Source organism: Crocuta crocuta, unplaced genomic scaffold (genome assembly GCF_008692635.1).
Source record: "Crocuta crocuta isolate KB4526 unplaced genomic scaffold, BGI_CrCroc_1.0 scaffold102, whole genome shotgun sequence".
Lineage (NCBI taxonomy): Eukaryota > Metazoa > Chordata > Mammalia > Carnivora > Hyaenidae > Crocuta > Crocuta crocuta.
Window position 1 is genome coordinate 4919520 of NW_027530019.1, and position 21164 is coordinate 4940683.

General features: G+C 34.5%; 2 protein-coding genes across 13 annotated transcripts in view; one reads left to right on the forward strand and one right to left on the reverse strand.

The window, feature by feature from the left end:
- Positions 1 to 10109, reverse strand: part of DTWD1 (DTW motif tRNA-uridine aminocarboxypropyltransferase 1) — a 164034-nt gene extending 153925 nt beyond the window's left edge. Inside the window, exon 1 of the mRNA XM_077764445.1 lies at positions 9969 to 10109. The gene's annotated coding sequence lies outside the window, so the exon portion shown is untranslated. The remainder of the gene's footprint in view (positions 1 to 9968) is intronic.
- The window catches only part of FAM227B (family with sequence similarity 227 member B), a 160872-nt gene that overhangs the window by 136419 nt on the left and 3289 nt on the right, over positions 1 to 21164 (forward strand). For 11 of the 12 annotated variants that reach the window (XM_077764439.1, XM_077764442.1, XM_077764436.1 and 8 more), the window contains one exon: positions 19435 to 19532. In XM_077764439.1, coding sequence (XP_077620565.1) covers positions 19435 to 19532 — 98 coding nt within the window. Of the gene's footprint in view, positions 1 to 4796; positions 4965 to 19434; positions 19533 to 21164 lie in introns of those variants that run through there. The other variant, XR_013335211.1, reaches the window with a different exon arrangement.

Sequence of the window (21164 nt, forward strand, 5' to 3'; positions counted from 1 at the left end):
ATAAATGGGAGGTGGACATTAGGATGCAAAGAAGATATTCAAGGAGATAAGGAGATGGGGGTAAATGGATAGAGGGACCTACTTTAAGTAGAGAAGGCCTGTCTAAAGAGGTAAATTTTAAGCTTCCTGGAACAGGAATGGCTTCAGGTATATTCCAAGATCTGAAAGAAGGCCAATGTCCATGAAATACATGAGCAATGGGAAAAATAGTGATAGATAAATGAAACAAAAAGTAGACAGGGACTAGATCATGAAGAACTTTGAAGGTCATGGTAATAGGAGTTTGGGTTTATTCTAAGTGCACTAGGAAGCTGGAGTATAGGTGTGTGCTCCAAATCTGATGGACCTGGTCAAAGACAGTGGTTTAAACTTGGGAGTAAAATCCCAAAAGTAACTGAGCAAGCCTGGGGTCTCTATAAATCCTCAGTTTTGTAAACTTTGTGGTAACTCTTGGCATAATGACCTAACATTTTAAAACTAATTGTATATAAGGTACAAAGTCTGAGTCATATGTTCAAAATTGTGGTGTGCCTCTGACTCAACTGTATAAATATCTCAGTTTACAAATGTAACTTGACTCTTTGTGTCTCCAAGTCTATAAAAAGGTATGTTTTATTTAATTTTATATTTATAAAAAGTTCTCTGAAATGCTATTCTAAAGCTAAAGTTCTCAAAAACGTATTATTAATTTTCCGAATTACTATGCAACTTTAGACCTAGAGCAAGATCTCTAGAGTTAATATGAGTTCTTTTTTTTTTTAATTTGGAAATTTCTATATAATGAAGTTATATAATTCACTCTTAATTGGCTTGACTCCACTTAAATTAATGTTTAACTTTAGCAAAGAATCAGTCTCCTTGATTCAGTGCTGTGTATTAGTGCCTAATTTTGACAGCCCAGTGCCATTCTAACAGTTGAAAAGCTGAAAAGCTCTCTAATGGGTAGGGAGAGAATTTTTCTTCACCCCTAGGAGAATATCATGAAAGACAACAAAGACCCTGTGCAATTAGGATTATTACATTCCTTGCTTTAAGTTGTCATTCTTTGGTTCCATATTCACTGTCTACATAGGAAAGCAGCAAAATGAGGGGGAAAACCAGCAACAAAAACATGTTTTTAAATCTTTAATAAATGTCACTGGATTACTAACAAAATTGGTTTATTTTTTTAATTCGTTAGCTTTAAAACCATGACTTTTTACCACCACATGAACTTTTCAAAAGTAGCAGAAGGAAGCAGAATAAAGATAGTTACGATAGCAAGGAAAGAGAAGAAAGCTATGGAGTTCAACATTTTAAGTACAAAGATACATCCGTAAAAAGTCAGGTATCCATCAAATTACAGATTCTTACAAACCTAGTGGCTAACAAGGTAACTCATGCATAAGAGAAGAGGCTAATATTTCTCCTTAGGCTTCTCTTCAAGCTAAACATTCTTGCTATCTTTAAATATTTCTCAAATTTTTCCCTCAATGGTATTTAATATTAACTTAATCATAGTTAGTCCAATCCTTATTCATCTAACCAGTTCCAAAAGTTATCAATTCTACCACCACAACTTCTTCCAAAACTGTTTCTTCTTATCAGTTATCATCTTCATATCCTAAGTCAAGCAATTGTTTTTTCTAGTCTTCTTTTCTAATATGAAAACCTCTGTTCCCAATATCCTCAGTGGTCCTCGGTAGTCCTCAAACACTAGACCCTCTCACTTGATTTAGGGTGATGAGAGATATACCTGCTCCCTACTTCTTTTCTTGGTAGGGAAAGGGACTAATAAAGAAGAAATCCTCCTTACAAATTCTCTCTCTCTCCCATCAGTTTGCCTGAGGGACCCAAGAATCATGTAAGCAATTATCAGATATTTCCTTTGAAATGTTATGTATTGAGTTTTTAATGCTGCAATAAAATCCTTGATCCTATTTATTCTGTTAACTCAGCTAATTCGGGTCATCAATTTATATAGTATGCAATGTATTTACATAGTATGCAAGTATAATAGAGATATACTGTTCAATAAGATAAGCAAAGTCTCTGACTTCATGGAACTCAAATTATGGAGGAGGGGACAGATACTAAACACGTAAAAAGAATTCTGATGATATTATAGGAAGAAATGAATAGGTTACTATGGTAGCAAATAATACAAAAGAAAAGGGAAGAAGAGGGTTCTTGAAATCTGGGCACAAAAGGCTTTTCTGACAAAGCAACTTTTAAGCTGAGATCTGATGGATAAGAAGAAATCAGAGTGGCAGCCCATTCGTGGCAAAGATAACAGGGAAAACAAAAGTTCTGAGGTGAAAATGAGGTGGGTGGGTTCTAGAAATTAAAAGGTGACAGTATAACTGGAGCACAGTGAACAAGGGGAAAGTTAGGTGATAGGAGACCAACCAGTGTATGTAGGCTCTCGATACCAACAGGAATTTTGGATTTGATCCTAGATATAATTGGTTATAATCAGTGAGTCATGTGATCATTCTGAAACCATGGAGAATGATTTGGAGAATGGCAAAAGTTGAAGTAAGGAGGCCAGTTAGGTGGCTATGGCTGTATTCCAGGTTGGAGGTAATAATAATTTAGAGTAGGATGGTTGAGTGGGGAGTGAAAGACGTGAGCACATAAAAGTTGGAGACAAAACTTGATGGTAGATTATGTGAAAGACAAAGAGTCAAGGTTCACTTCCAGATTATCTGACATTTGCAGCAGGATAAATAGTGTTGCCATTTCGTGGAACCAAAGAATGGGGAAATCAGGCAGTTGGAAAGTTCAGCTAGGAGGAATGCTATCACCCAAAACTCAGTCTGCATCAGAGGGACCTGGACCTCTTACTCCCTTGAAATGAGAACCAGTAAGCAACTTATAAATCAATTACCACAAAAATGTGAAAGTAGAAACAGAATCTCTTTTTAAGGAACTCTGGTGCAAAAGGAAAGTTTTTCTCATGGCAGGAGTATTAAGTCTGTATTTTGATGAAAATGTTAAGGGCCCTCCTCCCTCTCTTTTCTAATTAAGAATGCCTCTGACCCTCAAAATATTGTAGGCCCCATGAGATGATCAAAAGTCAAGTTATATTATTATCAAAGTCTAAAACAGTTTTATTATTTGATTTCAGCCATAAATGGGTTTTAACGTTGTCAAAATATAGGGTAAGGTACTGAGAAAGAAGTTCCTTAATAACAATGTTGGCGTTTTTTAAACAAATCAATACTTAGCCCCTCTCTGTTTATTTTATTTAAAAGAAAATTGCTTCTATATTCTATATTTTCTTCTGTAGAAAAAATATGCTAATAGAGAAATGTTAGACTAGAGTAGTTCAGATCAGCATATAGATTACACAACAAAAAGAATATGTTAAAAACTAAAATTTCACCTAATGCCTAATTGGAGGGAAAAGGAAAACCATATCATTCATTTGATAGTGCTAGAAGAACAATAAAACAAGACTAATTTCTTTGTAATAGAATTTTTTGGCTGTGCATGATTATAACTTTGATTTCCTAGCCTAAGTAACTTGGAAGCTGGAAACATTATATCATGAATTTAGAAAGGTGCTGAATTAGTGAAAATCCAAAATTATAGCATATTTAAAAATAAATGTTGTTTATTAATGCCAAGTGATATACTTGTAATAAACCAAACTGTTACCTGGCTTAATTGAATCAATAACGAAAATATGGAAACAGCTTATCACCTTACCTGCAAATGTGGATAGGAAAGTACTAAAAGATTTTTGAAAACTGCTTTTTCTCTTAAATATTTTTAAATTTCCCATGATAACTGATTTATCTTATTAATTTGCACTGTCTTGGAAATTTCTGCAAAGCAAATAGATAAATTTCAATCCACATTCAATATGAATGGTAACAAATTTTGTTTAAGGACTCCAAATAAATGAAGTTTTACTAGATTTTAAAGTCTTCTAAGACGGGATGTTTTCTTAGGATAACATCCATTTTATTATTTTTCCCTTCAATAAATAAAATTAAAAGAAATAATTCTAGTTCTTAGTAAAACTAAGGGGGTAATTAAAGACTAATTATAAGTGATAATGAAATTATTTTTAACATACTCCTCCCTTGCTTTGACTGCCTTCTTCATGCCTACCATTTCATTTTATTCCATTTAAGATGTTGACATATTATGGTAATAAGCATACTTTTTACCCCCTGAAAAGCAAGAAAAGGGATGAAAAATAGAAAATTTCTGGATTATTTTGCTATACCCAGAACATGTAATATTTTAAGTTTAAAGGGGGACTTTTTTTTCTTTTCACAAAGATGCTCATCTCATTAGTGCTTAATTTAATTCCTTTTAGACGGAGAGACAATCTTGTCCTGTTTTTAACTTTCTTAGTTTACAGGTAAAATTAAATTATGCTATTTGCTGATGATACCAAATATTTACAGAGATTTAGAATTTTTGGTACTGTTTTAAATTCTGAAACTGTTCCTTATCCTATTCATCCTGCTTCCATTTCTCTCTGCACTTTTCTCCTCCACATTTTTTATTCTTTCTTCCCCTCTTTCTTTCTTGCTCACGCATGCACATACACATGCTTTTTCTATCATACTTATGCTTCAAGTTTCTGGAAACCTCCTTAGGCCATCCTTATATTAATTTTCTACTCACGTATACATTTTTTTTTCAATAAAGCCTTGAAAAATACATCTGGTTTCTATTCTAATCATAGTCCTCTGAGAATGACTTCATATTATAGAAGACAAACATTCTCAAATAATAACCCATAATGGTGCAACCTCTGATTTATTTTATTTTTTTTTTCACTTTATGTATTTTAGATAGAGAGAGTGCAGTGAGGAGCAGAGAGAGAGAGAGAAAATGAGAGAGAATCCCAAGCAGGCTCCACACTCAGTGCAGAGCCCAATGTGGGGCTCGATCCCACAACCCCAGCACCACAACCTGAGCAGAAATCAAGGGATGGAAACTCAACTGATTGAGCCACCCAGGTACCCCAGCCTCTGGTGATTTAAATTTCCATCCAATGATTTTAAAAGAGTTGTTCATCTAGTCTTACTTGGCAGACTTTTTTTTTTTTTTTAAGATAAAGTTTATGGAGGTAGGGTTTGTATGGGTAATCATTTAAAGCAAATTAATATTTGGAAACCTATTCTTTCAAATGAGAAATCTTGGAAACTAAATACAGAAAATGAGTCCATCTTCTCATTAGCAGTTCTTTTTTAAGAGCCAACAAGCTAAATGACATGTACAAAGCATTGTGGGAGTAAGAAGATAGCGAAGCCTATGTACCAATTACCAGCCTTACGGATCATGTTCTCTGCTCTTCATTCCATGCTCCTATCTTGCCTGGCACCTTGCAATTTCACTTACCCCTTCAGCGACCCTATGACACTGGTGTTCATGGCCCGCTGTGCAGCTGAAGACACCGGCTCACTGTTAGAGAGGCACCGCTGCAGGTCTGTGTTAGTTATCCACTTATTGCTCACAAGACAGCTCCACAGGCTAGTAGCATCACCAACACCTGTCATATTAGGCCCCAGACCTAATAAAGCCAAAACTAAAAAGATTGCCAGGCATTTGAAGATGTTTGAAGAACACTGCTGTATTTGCCATTTTGTTCTTTCCCATGCACTTTCAACTGTAATACAGTGGTACAAATTATTTTAGAAGTAAAATTGATTCTTAGATCATGTTGTACTAGCAGTCAGTCTTTCTCTCTGAGGAAGTGTCACTAAAAAGGACAGGTCTTCCCAAGGTACTAATCCAAACCTTCCATAAATTCTGTTAGTGTCCTGTGGTCTTACAAATGAAACTGTTGGTAGTGTTGCTTTGGTTGGCATGATTGATTTGATTAAGTATGGATTCAGTTAGTCCCAGCAGTCAGGGTAGGAGTTTAGTGGTAACTAGATCAAAGAATTTGGGATTACCAGCCTTAGAAGAGACACTTCTTGTTCTAATCATTCATTTTAGCTATTAATTTCTCACTCACTTAGAGTTTGGTTTAATTAAAAACAGAACCAAATTTTGCAAATTTGATCTTGGAATATGGACTTATTTTAAGGCATATTGTTAGTGGTGAATATTGAGAACCCACCCATAGAAGACATTTGAGAGCCTATAATTTATTTTTTTAAATAATGGAATAAAATTCTAGCTTCTTTGTTCAGTACAGAAGTCTTACTTATAGTAAATGTTCTGATGGGAAGATTTGGGGGAAAGGGTGAGGAACTGGCACTGCGTCACTAAGACTTCTGCTAGCATTTTTCCCATTAGAACACAATGGCTCCAAACAAAGAGGAAATGATATGGGTGAACCACAGCACCCTCCATTTAACATTTACACTAAGGGGAAAACAGAATGAGCTCTTGCAAAAGTTTTCTCCTCACTACAGTTGACTCCTCCACCCACAGTTTGAAAGAAACATATGTATTTCATATAAATCATACATAACATTGACATCGCCAAAATGTGCATTCTTTACCACTTTGATTTCATTATTTCAAAGTTTAAAATTTTTTTATTAGCAATACCCTACTTTATTCCTCTATGCTAATAAGCTACTATGCATGCCTTGGCTCCTCTTTTCTCCATCATTTTCATAGCAGTAGGGTTGGTTCGTTCTTGTTTCTATTACAAAGGACTACACTCAGCTATGATAAAGTTTGAAGCCCTTGGCAAACATTTTTAAATCATTGGGTGAAAATAAGTAAAAGAGACATAATTGCTTTCAACTTCTGATAGCCTATCATGTTACCTTTCTCCACTACAAACAATCCGTGGGGAAATGAAATTTACGATAATTTGAAATAATTAGGCTCATTAGCAACTTTATGACTTAAAGGGTAAAACCACATCACTCACATTATTTGTTAAGCAACTATAGTATTTAAATGAACTCATAATTACCCACCAATTATTTCAATCATCCTCAAAGATTTGCGTTGAATGCATTATTTCCTGACAGACACACAGTAAAAATCTGTTTACACTAGGATAACCACTCCATCTTAATCTCCTTTGCTCTTTTTCTTTTTCATAGTCTTTGAACATTTCCCAAGGTAACCCTTTGCTGCAACTAGGGTGGTCTTCTCAAGGTCCTGCCTAAATGTCTTGTTACCCAACCTCATCCCTGCGCACACTCCATTGGCCTGCATTCTTTTTTCCACGTCTGAAGTCCTGCAGATCTGACCAGTTTTTAAGAGAGCCTTCTCTGACAAGCTGATCCTGCAAAGAGCCTCTGTCTCATCCTTAAAAGTTTTATTTCTGATACAATCTATTTGCCTCTTTATCTCATATTAACTTTGTAATAGATGTTGAGTTTTTCACAAGTGTTCCCTGCGTGTGTTGTATCAGCCTGATTGTCACTGACTGCTAAAGCCAGGAATTGGATCCTTTGCTTTTCTATAACCTTGTAATATCTTTCACATAGTCTACAAGAAATATTTCTTGAAGGAATGCATGAATAAATGCAAAATAGCAAATTTAGTTTCAAGAAATCACATTGTGGGGTTTTTCCCCATTTAATAGAGGTAGATTAATCTATCCCCTCAGGCCTTTATTCATGTAAGTTAAATTAAAGAACGTAATTTGAACATAAATTAAGAATTTTTTAAAGACCTCAATTTTACAAATGAGGAAGTAGAGACTTAAGTGGAAAGTGCGTTGCCAGAGATTATATATGTATAGTTCGTGGCAAAATAAAACCAGAATTTAGTTTCCTGAATCTTCTTCCTGTGTCTTTCTGAAGGGCAAGCAGTGCTCCCCAAATGAAAGATGAAGGTGAAGTACACAGGTAGGTTCGTCTTGCAGATCAATGTTTAAACCCTTTTTATTAAAACAATAGGCAGTGTACTTAGGTATATATTTAATTATATACATCCTCATCTTTTTCCTATAAGGATTTAGGTAGCTTTACATAAGTATGTTCAATACAACAGCATAAAATAACATGCTAAATAAACAATTAAGAAAAAGAAGTTTTACGATAGAAAAAGAAAAATCTGAGATGAGATTAGAATATAAGATCCTACTAAGAGATCCCTTACTTTTGTCAGACTTGGCTCCCAGATAAGGTTGGCTCTAAGCTTACTATCTGTCAGGAAAGGAAATGACAGCATTACTTACATAATTGGGTAGAATCCATAAAATAAAAACAAACCATTTGTGCATGCAAAGCATATCTGTCCCTTACACTAAGACTAAGTCATATTTTTTTCCTGTGAATCTCTGTATCAATTAGTATAGGCTATATTATAAAGTAGTAACAACATCAGTAAAATCTTATGTGGCTCATGCTGACAAAGGTTTATTTTTCACTTACATTGTGTACCCATTGCACATAGGCTAAAGTCTCTATTAATGTAGTAACTCCAACATACAAGCCAAAGAAGACTTTATCTCATTCACCATAATCACTGAAGCAGGGAGAAGAAAACTCAATGAACTGTACATTGGCTCTTAAATCTTTCTCACAAAAACAAACACAAACAAACACACACACATCATTTTGACTCAGATCTCATTACTTCATTGCCAAGAGCAAGCTGCATGGCCATGCTTATACAGTAAAACCTTGGATTGCAAGTAACTTGCTCTGTGTTACACAAGACGACCCAACATTTCTAATAAATTTTAACTTGATAAACGAGCAATGTCTTGCAATACAAGTAGTTCGTGACACCAAATGCCACATGATCACAACTGAGTCAATGGTTCCCTCTTTGTTGCTGCAAAGGAGGAGGAGAAAAAGGCAGAGGAATCCTTCACTTTTACACACAGAGAAGTGTGTGAAATGTCAGAAACGTGCAAAATTTTGTAGAAGAGCACCACCGGAAGGAGACTATGGCAGTGCAAGCCATGAATCTGTCTAACAACAATGCAATAGCACATTTCCATGGAGTCCTCAAAAGGAGGCAAGAGCAAATGTCATTGGATAGGTTCCTTGTTAAAGTTGCATGAAAAGAAAAAGATTCCATGAAGCCAATAGATAACAGTGATTCTGCTAGTGATAGTGAAAGTCATCTTACGCAATAACCCTCCTCTCTCTAGTCTCCCTCACACCAACCATGCAGGTTTTCAAAAGTAAGTGCAGATTCGTTTGTTAATTTTTCTTTATATTTTGTATGTTCTTAATTTTTTTGTATTATGTTACAGTATTTTAATCATTTTTATAAGAATATTTTTGGGTTGTGGAACTAATCATTTGAGTTTCCATTATTTCTTATGGGGAAATTCACTCTGATATACAAGTGCATTGGATTACAAGCATGTTCCCAGAACAAATTATGCTTGAAAACCAAGGTTTTACTAGAATATGAAAGAGGGAAGAGGCTACCATGTGCCTTGGAAGGATAAAAAGGTGAATATTTATTCTGAACACCCCAATTGATTACTACACTTTCCTGAGACAAGCTCAGGACAGTAAATATAATGAACTGTGTTGACATAGTGAATACAGCCAGAGTTGAGTCTGTAAGATTGTACTGTGTTGACAAAGGAAACAAAGACAATGCAAAATCTGGGCACCTGGGTGTCTCAGTTGGTTGAGCATCTGACTCTTGATTTCTACTTGGGTCATGAGCTCTCGGTTCATGGGATCAACCCCTGAATCAGATTATGCGCTGCTTGGGATTCTTTCTCTCTCCCTCTTCGCCCCTCCACCACATGTGTGCCCACATGCTGTCTCTCTTTATCTCTAAAAATAAATACATAAACGTTTAAAAAATACAATGCACAGTCTGGTAAAATGGATCTATAGATGGTGGGAAAATTCCATTTTAATACATAGCTTTTTCAGTCTACCTTAACTGGAAAATGTATACATTATTTCCAATGTGGAAATAAACAAAACTCAGTCACACCTCTATATTTTCAATATTTTCTCTCAACAAGCTTTTATAAGTATGAAATAAAAGTGAATTTGAATTTATACTCCTTAAGAAATAATCTTTTTTTTATTTTTTTTNTTTTATCTTCCCCGGTTGTGCATCACGTTAGAAGGCTCTCTCAGTGGATTCTGCGTCTTTTTTCTCCCAATCTCTCAGGTTTTGTAAGGTTTCCAATGGCTTCAGATCTTTTCTGTGTGATGTATGGGCGCGAGTGCAAGTACGGAGCTCCTTACTTCTCCGCCATCTTGCCCTCTCCCAAGAAATAATCTTAATAACAACATTTACTAACATTTATATAACCTTTACAATATGCTAGGAACTGCGACTTGCATATGTGATCTCATTTTTAACCAGTTAATATGTCTGTAGAGTAATTATTATCCAATTATATTTGAAGGAACTGAATCTTAACAAAATTAGTTTGTGCAGGGTCACTTAGTCTACAAATGACAGAGCTGGCATTTAAATCTGTATCCATCTGACTCCAAGGCCTACATGCTTAACTAACACACTAGTCTCCTTTGGGAATGCAGGTTAAATTCACATATATTATCTTTAAATTACTGGTCAAGTGGGAGTTAGATCTCCAATCCCCTCAGAGAGGAGAAGACCTGGCCTAGATGAGAAGCCTCCCAAACTATGAATGAAATTGTCTTGGAGTATCTGCAGAGAGGGCTTATATACCTTTAAGGCAATTTTAGAGGAAGATGAAGCTCTCAAAATTCTCTGCCATTGGTGGAACGTTCACAGATAGCTGTGATATTTTTCAAAGAAAAGTAGGACCCAACGTTTGAAAAAAATAGTATTTATATAATAATACATGTAAAATATTGTCCCAACAAACGAGTGTTCCAGTAAATAAAAAACACCATACAGGATGCATAAAATAAAGCAAGAAAAGAAATTAAGAAATATTTAAGGAAAAAGTTAACACTTCAATACATACTATTAGTTTTTAAAATCTTGGATCCAAAACCTACAGTATTATTAGTCATAGCAGTACAATTTAAAAGGCATCTTTATAGCTTCTTTATAGTACAGTTTCCTTATCCTTTGAATGGTAGAATGAACACAAGGCCAATCTAGTATAATATGACGAGTAATTCAGAAGGTGAAAAACAAAATTCTTTTTTCCCAATTCTTTGCAATTCTCATTTAATCTGCCACTGCAAGAATTCTTGTGTTCTTGTGACACTTTCATGTTTTCTTTTGCTATAGCTTTATCATACTGCATTGCAATTATATGAGAATATGTCTCAGACGCGTCCTCTCCTCCCCCACTTAGACAATGAGCCCTGTCATCTTCATCTTTGTATCTCAGGGCTTGAACATGTAGCTGAAACTCAGTAGACATTTGTGAAATGAGTGAGTATGGTAACGTGAGTGATAATTTTAATACATAGCAGTTTTTTCTTTACTGTACCCAATCGGAGTAAACTACCCCGGAGAAACTGAGGAATTAATCCAAGCATCTTAGTTAAAGCTATTTTGGTTGTTACAGAAATCTCCTCAAACTGGGTAATGGAATGTTAAAATGAGACTGTTTCTGTCTTCCTTTCTTCTGAGGTCATAAAGACTGATGACAGCAACAGATAACATCCTAAAGACCTTCCTGCAGGCCATTAGCCTACTACCTCTAGCCTGTAAAAGATGGTGATGAAGGAATATTGAAGAATCAAGAGAATTCCTTAAGAGGAAAATATTAGAGTATTCCTCCCCTCTAGTCCAGTGAGAAAGAGCTTGGGAAGTTAAAAAGACCAAGAAACAGGTTGCTGCCAACTTCATTCAAACCCAAGTGTCTCGAATGCTTTGGAGGCGTATGACAACTGCTATGACCCTTCGTTAGCACATGAGATTTACACATGTCTCCAACAATGTTGCACATCATCATTCTTTTTCTTTTTCAATTAAAAAAGGGCATATCAGTGGTGTTTTCATTTCTTTGACTACTGATGAAGTTGGACTTTTTTTCAAGAGATTACCTGCCAATTTTATTCTCTTTTATGACTTTTATGTCCACTTCATACAATTTTTGACTAAGATTTTTGTTTTATCTGTCATTTTATTAGAAATGGTTTTCCCAGGAATAAGAAAGGGGTCCATTTTCTTTCTTTTTCATGTGAATGTCTAGTTTTTCCAACACCATTTATTGAGGTATCTCTTCCCCATGGTGTATTTTGGCATGCGTGTAAAAAAGTAGTAAACTATATATGTATATGCAGTATATGATTCAATTTGTATCCGGACTGTCTATCCTGAAGTGTGATGCCTCCAACTTTGTTCATTTTTGTCAAGATTGCGTTGGCTATTGGGGATCTTTTGTGATTCCATACAAATTTTAAGACTGTTTTTTCTATTTCTGTGAAAATCCCATTGGAATTTGAATGTAATCACACTGACTCTGTATATTGCTTGTTTAGTATGGACATTTTGACAATATTAATTCTTTCAATCCATGAACATGAAAATATCCTTCCAATTATTTGTGCCTTCCTCAATTTCTTTCATCATCCTCTTATAGTCTTTCACAGTCTTGGTTAAATTTTTCAGTGCAGTCATAAGCAGGACTGTTTTCTTTATTTCCTTTCCAAGTAGACTATTGTTGGTGTGAAAAATGTAGCTGATTATGTTTATTTTGCTACAAGTTTACTGAATTTCTTTATTTGAAATAAAGCTAATTTGATCCATTAGTTTAGTAGCATATTGTTTCATCTCCACATATTTGTGAAATTTCTAGTTTTTTTCTTATAATTGATTTTGAGTTTCATACCACTGTGGTCATAAAAGTTTCTTGATATGATCACTGTCTTCTTAAATTTATTAAGACTTGTTTTGTGGCCTAACATATGATCTGTCCTGGCGACTGTTCCACATGCATTTAAAAGAATGTGTATTCTGCTGCTTTTGGGTGGAATATTCTAGAGAGGTCTGTTAAGTCCATCTAGGCTAATGTGTCAGTTAAGGCCAATGACTTTTTTTGATTTTCTGTTTGAATGATCTATCCATTGATGAAAGTTGGATATTAAAATCCCCTCTATTATTGCTGTCCATTTCCCCCTTTAGGTCTGTTACTATATGCTTTATATATTGAGGTGCTCCAATATTAAGTGCATAAATATTTATAAACGGTATATCCTATAGTTGGAATGACCCCTTTACCATTATATAATGACCTTTTTCTCTTTGTTACAGTCTTTGTCTTAAAGTCTATCTTGTCTGATATAAATATAGCTACCCCAGCTCTCTTTTCATTTTTATTTGCTTGGAATATCTTTTTCAATCCCTTAATTTTCAGTCTGTGTGTGTTCTTACATGTGAAGTGAGTCTCTTTTAGGCAATATATATATATATATAAGTCTTATTTGTTTGTTTACCCATTTAGCCACTCTGTCTTTTGATTGGGGAATTTTAGTGTATTTACATTTATAGATAATTATTGAAACATATGTGCTTATTGCCATTTAAAAAATTTTTATCTGGCTGTAATTTCTTTGTTCTTTTCTTCTCTTGCTCTATTCCCTTATGATATGAATTTTTTGTAGTGATTTGCCTAGATATTTCTTTATATCTATTGTTTATCTGCTATTATTGTTTGCTTTGTAATTACTTTGAGGCTTACATAAAACAACTTATATTTATAACAGCTATTTTAGGTTGATAACAACTTAAGTTTGAACACATTTTAAAACTTTGCCTTATTATTCCTCCCCCATGTTTTATGCTTTTGATGTCACAATTTCTTTTTACCTAACATATCCATTAACAAATTCTTAATTATAGTTTTTAATACTTTAACCTATGTACTAGATTTGTAAGTGATTAAGTCACCACTTTACAACATTAGAATATTCTGAATTTTGCTATATATTTACTTTTACTAATGAGATTTATACTTTCATATATCTTCCTATTACTAATTAGCATCCTTTGGTTTCAGCTTAAAAGAAATCCCTTTAGGGGCGCCTGGGTGGCTCAGTCAGTTGAGCATCCAACTCCTGATTTCAGCTCAGGTCATGACCCAAGGGCCAGGGGATCGAGCTCCATGTCTGACTCCATGCTGAGTGTGGAGCCTGCTTAAGATTCTCTCTCTCCCCCTTCTCCTCTCCCCTACTCGTGCTCTCTCTCTAAAAAAAAAAAAAAAAAAAAGAAAAGAAAAAGAAAGAAAGAAAGAAAAGAAATGTCCCTTTAACATTCCCTTTAACATTCTTGTAAGCCAGTGATGAACTCCTTTAGCTTTTGCTTGTCTGGAAATCTCTATCTCTTTCTCAATTCTAAAAGACAACTCTATTGGGTAGAGTGTTCTTGTTTGACAGGTTTTTTTCTTTCAGCATTTGAAATATATCATGCCACTCCCTTCTGACCTTAAAAGTTTCTGCTGAAAAATCTGCTAATAATCTTACAGGGGTTCACTTGTGCATAATAACTTGCTTTTCTCTCGCTGCTTATAAGTCTCTCTCCTTGTCTTTAAATTTTGACAATTTAATTATAATGTGTCTTGGCCTGGGTCTCTTTGGCATTGTTTTATTTGGAATTCTCTGGGCTTCCTTGATCTAGATGTCTATTTTCTTCCCCAAGTTAGGGATGCTTTCAGCTATTTTTTCTTCGAGTAAGTTTTCTGACCCTTTCTCTTTTCTCCTTCAGGGACCCCTATAATGCAAATATATGATCTGCTTGAGGTTGCCTCATAAGTCCTTTAAGCTATCTTTACTCTTTTTCTTCTTCCTCATCTTCTCCCCTCTTCTTTTTCTTCTCCTCCATGTTCTTCCTCTTTCTCTTCTTTACTGTTCTTATTGGATGAATTCCACTGTCTTGTTTCCAAATTTTCTGATCCTTTCTTCCACGTCATCTAGTCTTTCTATTTAACCTTTCTATTGTATTTTTCAATTCCATTATTATATTCTTTGCTCTGTGATTTTTGTTTGGTATTTTCTTATATTTTATGTTGAAATTCTCACTTTGTTCTTGCATTGTTCTCCAGACCTCAGTGAGCACCTTTATGACTTACTTTGAATTCTTTATCAAGTAAACCACTTACCTCTGTTTTGTTAAAAAAAAAAAAAAAAAAATTCTGAGGTTTTAACTTGTTTTTTCATTTGGAACATACTCCTTTGTTTCTACATTTTCCTTGACTCTGTGTTGGATTCTATGCATTTGATAAAACATCCACTTCTCCCAGTCTTGAGGGAGTTGCCTTTTGTAGGAGATGAGCTTTTCATTCAACCTGGCCCCATCTCTTGGTTTCTCTCAAACCTTTCTGATTTGTTAAAACAGCCAACTTTGTACCTATTAGTTGAGGGTGTGTCAAGTACTTTCCCAAAGGGAAGGATCTCAGTCAACATTTAGATTCAGCTGAGTGGAAACAAGGCCCTCAGGCAGCAGCTTTGAAAATATGCAAATAGGGGCGCCTGGGTGGCTTAGTCGGTGAGCGTCCGACTTTCGCTTAGGTCATGATCTCTCGATTCGTGGGTTCGAGCCCCGCGTCGGGCTCTGTGCTGACTGCCAGCTCAGAGCCTGGAGCCTGTTTCAGTCTGTGACTCCCTCTCTCTCTGACCTTCCCCTGCTCACGCTGTCTCTCTCTTTCTCTCTCCTAGAAATAAATAAAATATTAAAAAAAAAAAAAGAAAATATGCAAATAAATCTCTTTCAGGAGAAAATTAGGAGATTTCTCTCTTCCTTGAGCCCTGGGGTAATAGCCAATTAAGAGCCATTTCTTTGTTTGCTGCTTTCCTACTGAACCCATGAACACAAGTCCTGCTGGCTCCCAGAACCATGCTACCAAAGGATGTGTCCTCTGGGTAGTAGCCACAAAAGTCTGTTCTGGCCTTCTCTTTTGTAGAACATTTTTAGATATGGAAAGATGGGAACATGGTTTCAACATAGAATCCATCAATGATAAGTTCATATAATCACTAATCTGAAGAATGAAAATAATTTATATGACACCAGGCAAGATTGTCAGGGCTTGGTTATAAAATAAAAGTAATCCCAATTCTTTTTAACTTTATTATTTTCAACAATTATAGTTTGTATTACTGTGTAGAAAATGAAATTAGTCTTAATTTTTGTAGCATTTTTAAACTTCTTATGTAGATAAATTTATATATGATATGGGAAAAAGGAATTTCCCAGACAATAAGTCCTCATTTTTGTTTCAGAACCCCATTAGTTATTAGGTTGTTTTTTTTTTTTTAAATGTTTTCCATTCTACAGGAAAGACTTAACAGAGATCTAGTTTCTTTCAACAACATCTTTGATCAAATCAAGCTTAAAAGCTATTTTGTTTTACATTTGTAATGTGTGGCTCCAAAGAGCCTTAGTTCATAAATACACTAGTTCCTTATTTCAGATACTTGCCACTTACCTCTTTATACAATAACTATACAACTAATAAAAAACTAATCACTTGTGTTTTTCACCTATAACTTGTCTAAGTAATGATTTAGTCTTTAAAGACACAGATACAATACCTAGTAAGCAGTAATAGAAAGAAATAACTTCTCAAGCCAAAATAAAGTAATGATACTGTATTTTCCTTGGGAAATAATCATGATATGGAGCACTATTATATATTACACAAAAAATCTTGATGTTCTTGAATATACTACATTTAGTTCCCAAAGATGCTAGCTAGTGGTACCTTACATGCATATAGCACTTCATAATTAACAAAGTGCATCTGTAGGCACTTGAACTCCCTAACCTCTCTGTGAGATTATATACAATTATATATGTTATGTTGACATTACTAAGAGAACAAAGTTGATTGTACCTTGGAACATTGTGAAGAAGTCCTTAATGCTTCATTTTGCCAATTTAAAACATACCACAGATAGAGAGGGGGAAGATGGTTCTATATATAGAACCATAAGTAGACAGATGTCACTTGTTTGATATCTAATCTGTTAACAAACCAATTACTTGGTCTGCAAAAGGTGGAAATGAATTGGGGAAGTATATGTATAAGGATCTGAAAAAAATCTGGGAAGCATGGTAAGAAAATATATGCAGTAAGATAGTAAGGACATACTTATGGGTGTGCAGTACTTTCTTTGAAATAATTGTATCATTTTCCTATATTACTGAAAAAATTGTATTTGTTTTATTTCTTATTTGCTCATATCACATATATTTTGCATGACTGCCTGTGTTTTCTCTTTCCTTTGTTTCCCCTTACTTCAGTACTAGATGAAGCTCTCCAAGAGCAATTCTATTTAAGTTAGATATAAACAGATCTCGGAGTAATGCTTTTTTGTTTGTTTCTATAGTTTATTCAGTAATTGTATGCATGAAGTTTAATTTTGCCAAGATATATGGGTTATTTGCATCTCAGAAAGACTACTGAAGTAAAAACTATAAAGGTGGAAAAGATAACCATACTTACTTGCATTAGTGTCTCCCTTTTAAACATTCCTAAAATAAATAGGCGATAGTTATGGAATTGAATTTTTTTCCGATGTAAGTGGAGTAAGAATAGAATACTTGTCACTAGTAAAATTTCTGCAGACTAGTAAGAATAGTTGAGACATTTTCTTATGCTTTTATAAAATAGAATTATTTTTGGTTTTTCAGATGATCTTCTCAAGCTTTTAGGGATTATGAGAACAGAGGATATATGAAAACTATAATCAGGGAAAAGTTAATATTTTCACCAAAAATAAATTATGGATTAGGTGACTATAGGAGAAAAATGCTAATAAATATAGTCATTTTAGGATTACTTATTACTCTTATCATATCATGGAGAGGTTTTTCATTTTTCTAGGATTTTCTGCAATTTTTTCTTTGACTCTTTTACTCCTAAAATTTCCTTGCTTCATGTTTTTTATTTAGTTCTTACATTTTTATCTTTTGCTATTACTCTCAGTTTAAGATTTTTGCCTGATATTAATGTATATGACCTTCTATTGACTATTTTACAACAAAAGTTAAGTATTCTCAAAAGTAAGGTTTTTATTCTGGGCATAGTGGACATGAAGTAGAGGCCCATTTACTATTAATATTATATCTATTCATAAAGACTAGAAGTTAAATATTATATACATATGTATTTAAGAATATTCAAAATTGAGCCAGTTTTATTTTTTTAATTATCCCTCTCAGAGAATATTTGCATTGGTTTTTTATTTATCTTTCCAATGTTTCTTTATACAAATGAAAGCAAATACAATATATTTTTATACTCTCCATTTTATACTAAAGGTATATATTCAGTCAAATAATATGCTCTGCTCTCCACATTGCTTTCATCACTTAATGATATGACCTGTAGATGTCTTCACATCAGTATAGGTATCTTCCTTATTTTCTTCTTACAGGTGTATAATGTTCCATCAAATCAGAGTGCCTTAGTTTATTTAACTAATACTTGACTGCTGTTAAACGCATGGGCCATTTATAATCTCTAAATTTTTTAAATTACACCACAGTCAATAAACTTGTACTTGTGTTCTTTCATACTGTGGAGGAGGAGATTATGTATGATATAGTATCAGAAGAGGGATTGCTGAGTCAAAGAGAAAATACGTCTGTATTTTTGTAGATATTGTCAGATGTCCCTCCATAAGTGGTTGTTTGCTTTTGAGCAGGTTTTAAAGGAAATAAACTATATGGTTTATTACCTTTCTTGCCCATTCCAACTTCAACTTAATCTAACCTTGGTTCCACTCAAAATTTTAAAACGCTAGTTCCTTCCTAACCAATTCTTTACTCTGCCAGAGATAAATGCCTACTTGCCTGTAACATATCAGGCTAATATTAATATATTTTAATTTCTAATGTCAGAAATCAATCCAGGTGACTTTCCTTAACTTTTCAGAGCTGGATCATCAACATTACAATCTGTAGATATAATTAGTCTACCTGGTAATTGATAATAATAATCAGGCTAGAATCTAGTACACTCCTCAGATTACTTGTTTTCTCTGCTCTGTGTTAAAATATCCTTAATAATTAGCTTGTTCTTTTAGGCTGATTGACATGCTGATTAAACCATATAATTTTCCTTTTCTTTAAAACATAGCAAGATTCCCTTGTTATCTTCATGTATATTCATGCCAGTTGCAGGGAAAACTTACCAAGTCTTTCCTTATTTAGGTTTGTTGTCAATATGTGGAAAAGGTGGACCCTGGCATACAGAGGCCCAAGCCTCCTATTGCATTAAACTACCAGGTCATGGACAGCCCCAGACTCTAAAGTAAAAGACCTAGGCCTATGTCTTAAATGATAGCTTAGAGATATAGCTTCGAGTCATACAATTTCCTGCACTTAATTATCCCATCTGTAAATTGTGGAAAATCTTACTCATCTCACAGAATGGTTTGTGACAGTGAAATGAAAGAGATAATGTAAGTGAGTGAGTTTTATCAATTCTAAAGCCCTTTTAAGTAAAAATGTGATGGTATATTTATTTCCTCTAACTGAGGCAAACTATGACAATATCCTAACCTCTCTCTCATCCATCTTTGTTTTTTTCCATATTTAGGGTACATTGCTAGAAGAAAAAGTGTCACACCTTTTTGAAAAGAAAAAAACCATAGAATATTTAGGAAAATATTTTATTTTCTCTTTTAGCTATAGACTTCAATATGATGAAAATTTTAAAGAATCCAAGAGCATATACAACGTCCACATTCAAAGAAGAATCAAATATATCAAGACTAACAACAAAGGTTTGGAGCATAGTAATCATAAAAAATGTTCTTACTTTTTTTTAAATGTTTATTTTTGAAAGAGACAGAGACAGAGAGAAACAGAACACAAGTCGGGGAGGGGCAGCGAGTGAGGGAGACACGGAATCCAAAGCAGGCTCCAGGCTCCAAGCTGTCAGGACACAGAGCTCGAACTCACAAACCATGAATGAGATCATGACCTGAGCTGAAGTCGGACGCTAAATGCACTGAGCCACCCAGGCATCCCCAAAAACGCTCTTACTTCTTTAATTTGCTATAATTAGTTGAACAGCTTCATATAGGCAATGTTCATTATTACACTCCTGATATATATTTTAGAAAAATTTAATGATCAAAGTGATTTACTGGACAGGTTAATCTTAATGTTAAAATGTTTTATTGTTTTTTTAAAGTATCCTCTGCATACCTAGGTGGCTCAGTTGATTAAGCATCTGACTCTTGATTTCGATTCAGGTCATGATCTCACAGTTTGTGGGGTTAAGCCCTGTGGCTGGCTATGTGCTGACAGGGCAGCAGTACCTGCTTGGGATTCTCTCTCTCCCTCTCTCTCTCTCTGCCCCTATCCTGCTTGCAGTCTCTCTCAAAATAAATAAATAAACTTTAAATATTAAAAAAAATAAAATATCCTCATCTCTAATGGAAAAAAAACATGGCATTCATCTCTTCCCACACTTGTGGCACTGCTTTTCCTTGGGTTGATATACAAACATGGCTGTGATCTCAATAAGTTCTAGTCAAAGTTGCAGGGAAAACCTCACAAGAGTTTTCATCAAACTCCTCTTAAGCCATGGCCCTGGAATAACTGGCTATATGTGAGTCCTGTTACTGATAAGTCTTGGGTACTTAGTTTTTGCACATATCTGGTGGTTCCTCCCTATTAGAGATCCTCATGGACTTGGCCACCTTGTGTTGCTTTAGCCAAGATTTGATGAGTTTATAGGCTTGAAATTCTGAATTTGATCTCTTACTAGACAAATAGGTTTTAAATTGATTGCAGTCTTTATTGCTAAAATTTTGTCTGATTTGTCTAGTCAAGTCTGACCATAAATTTTAAATTATGCCTATATACAAATCACTTTCTGAAGTCAACACTTATACATTTCCCAGTCTTTAATAATCCAGATATATAGAATGTTTTCCAACCTTTACAGTGCTGCCAAGGTGATTTGTACTTAGAATAGAAACTGATGATCTCTAGGAGTCAATTTGGGATCAATGACAATATCCCACCTTTAGGGTTGGGGAGGCATGTACAATATTGCTGGATTTAGAAATCAGGAAATGTAATAGATTCATCTCTGGTAGTACACCACATCGCTATATCATTGGCCCTGTCCTATGCAGACTATTTCGTCAACAAATTGGATAAAAATATGGTTGCCATTTTTATTAGATATGTAGAGGTCATAAACCTTCGAAGAACTATGAATACATTGGATGACCAAAAGTTTATAATAGTCGAGTAATAGGCCTAATCTTAGAAGATAAATTTTTATTATGGAAAAAGTATAAAGGTCCAAACAGCTGCATACGTACAGGATAATAAAGCCTTGGGTTAGAAGCATCTGAAAAGATTTGGAAATTGTTTTTTACAGTAAGCTTTGTATGTAT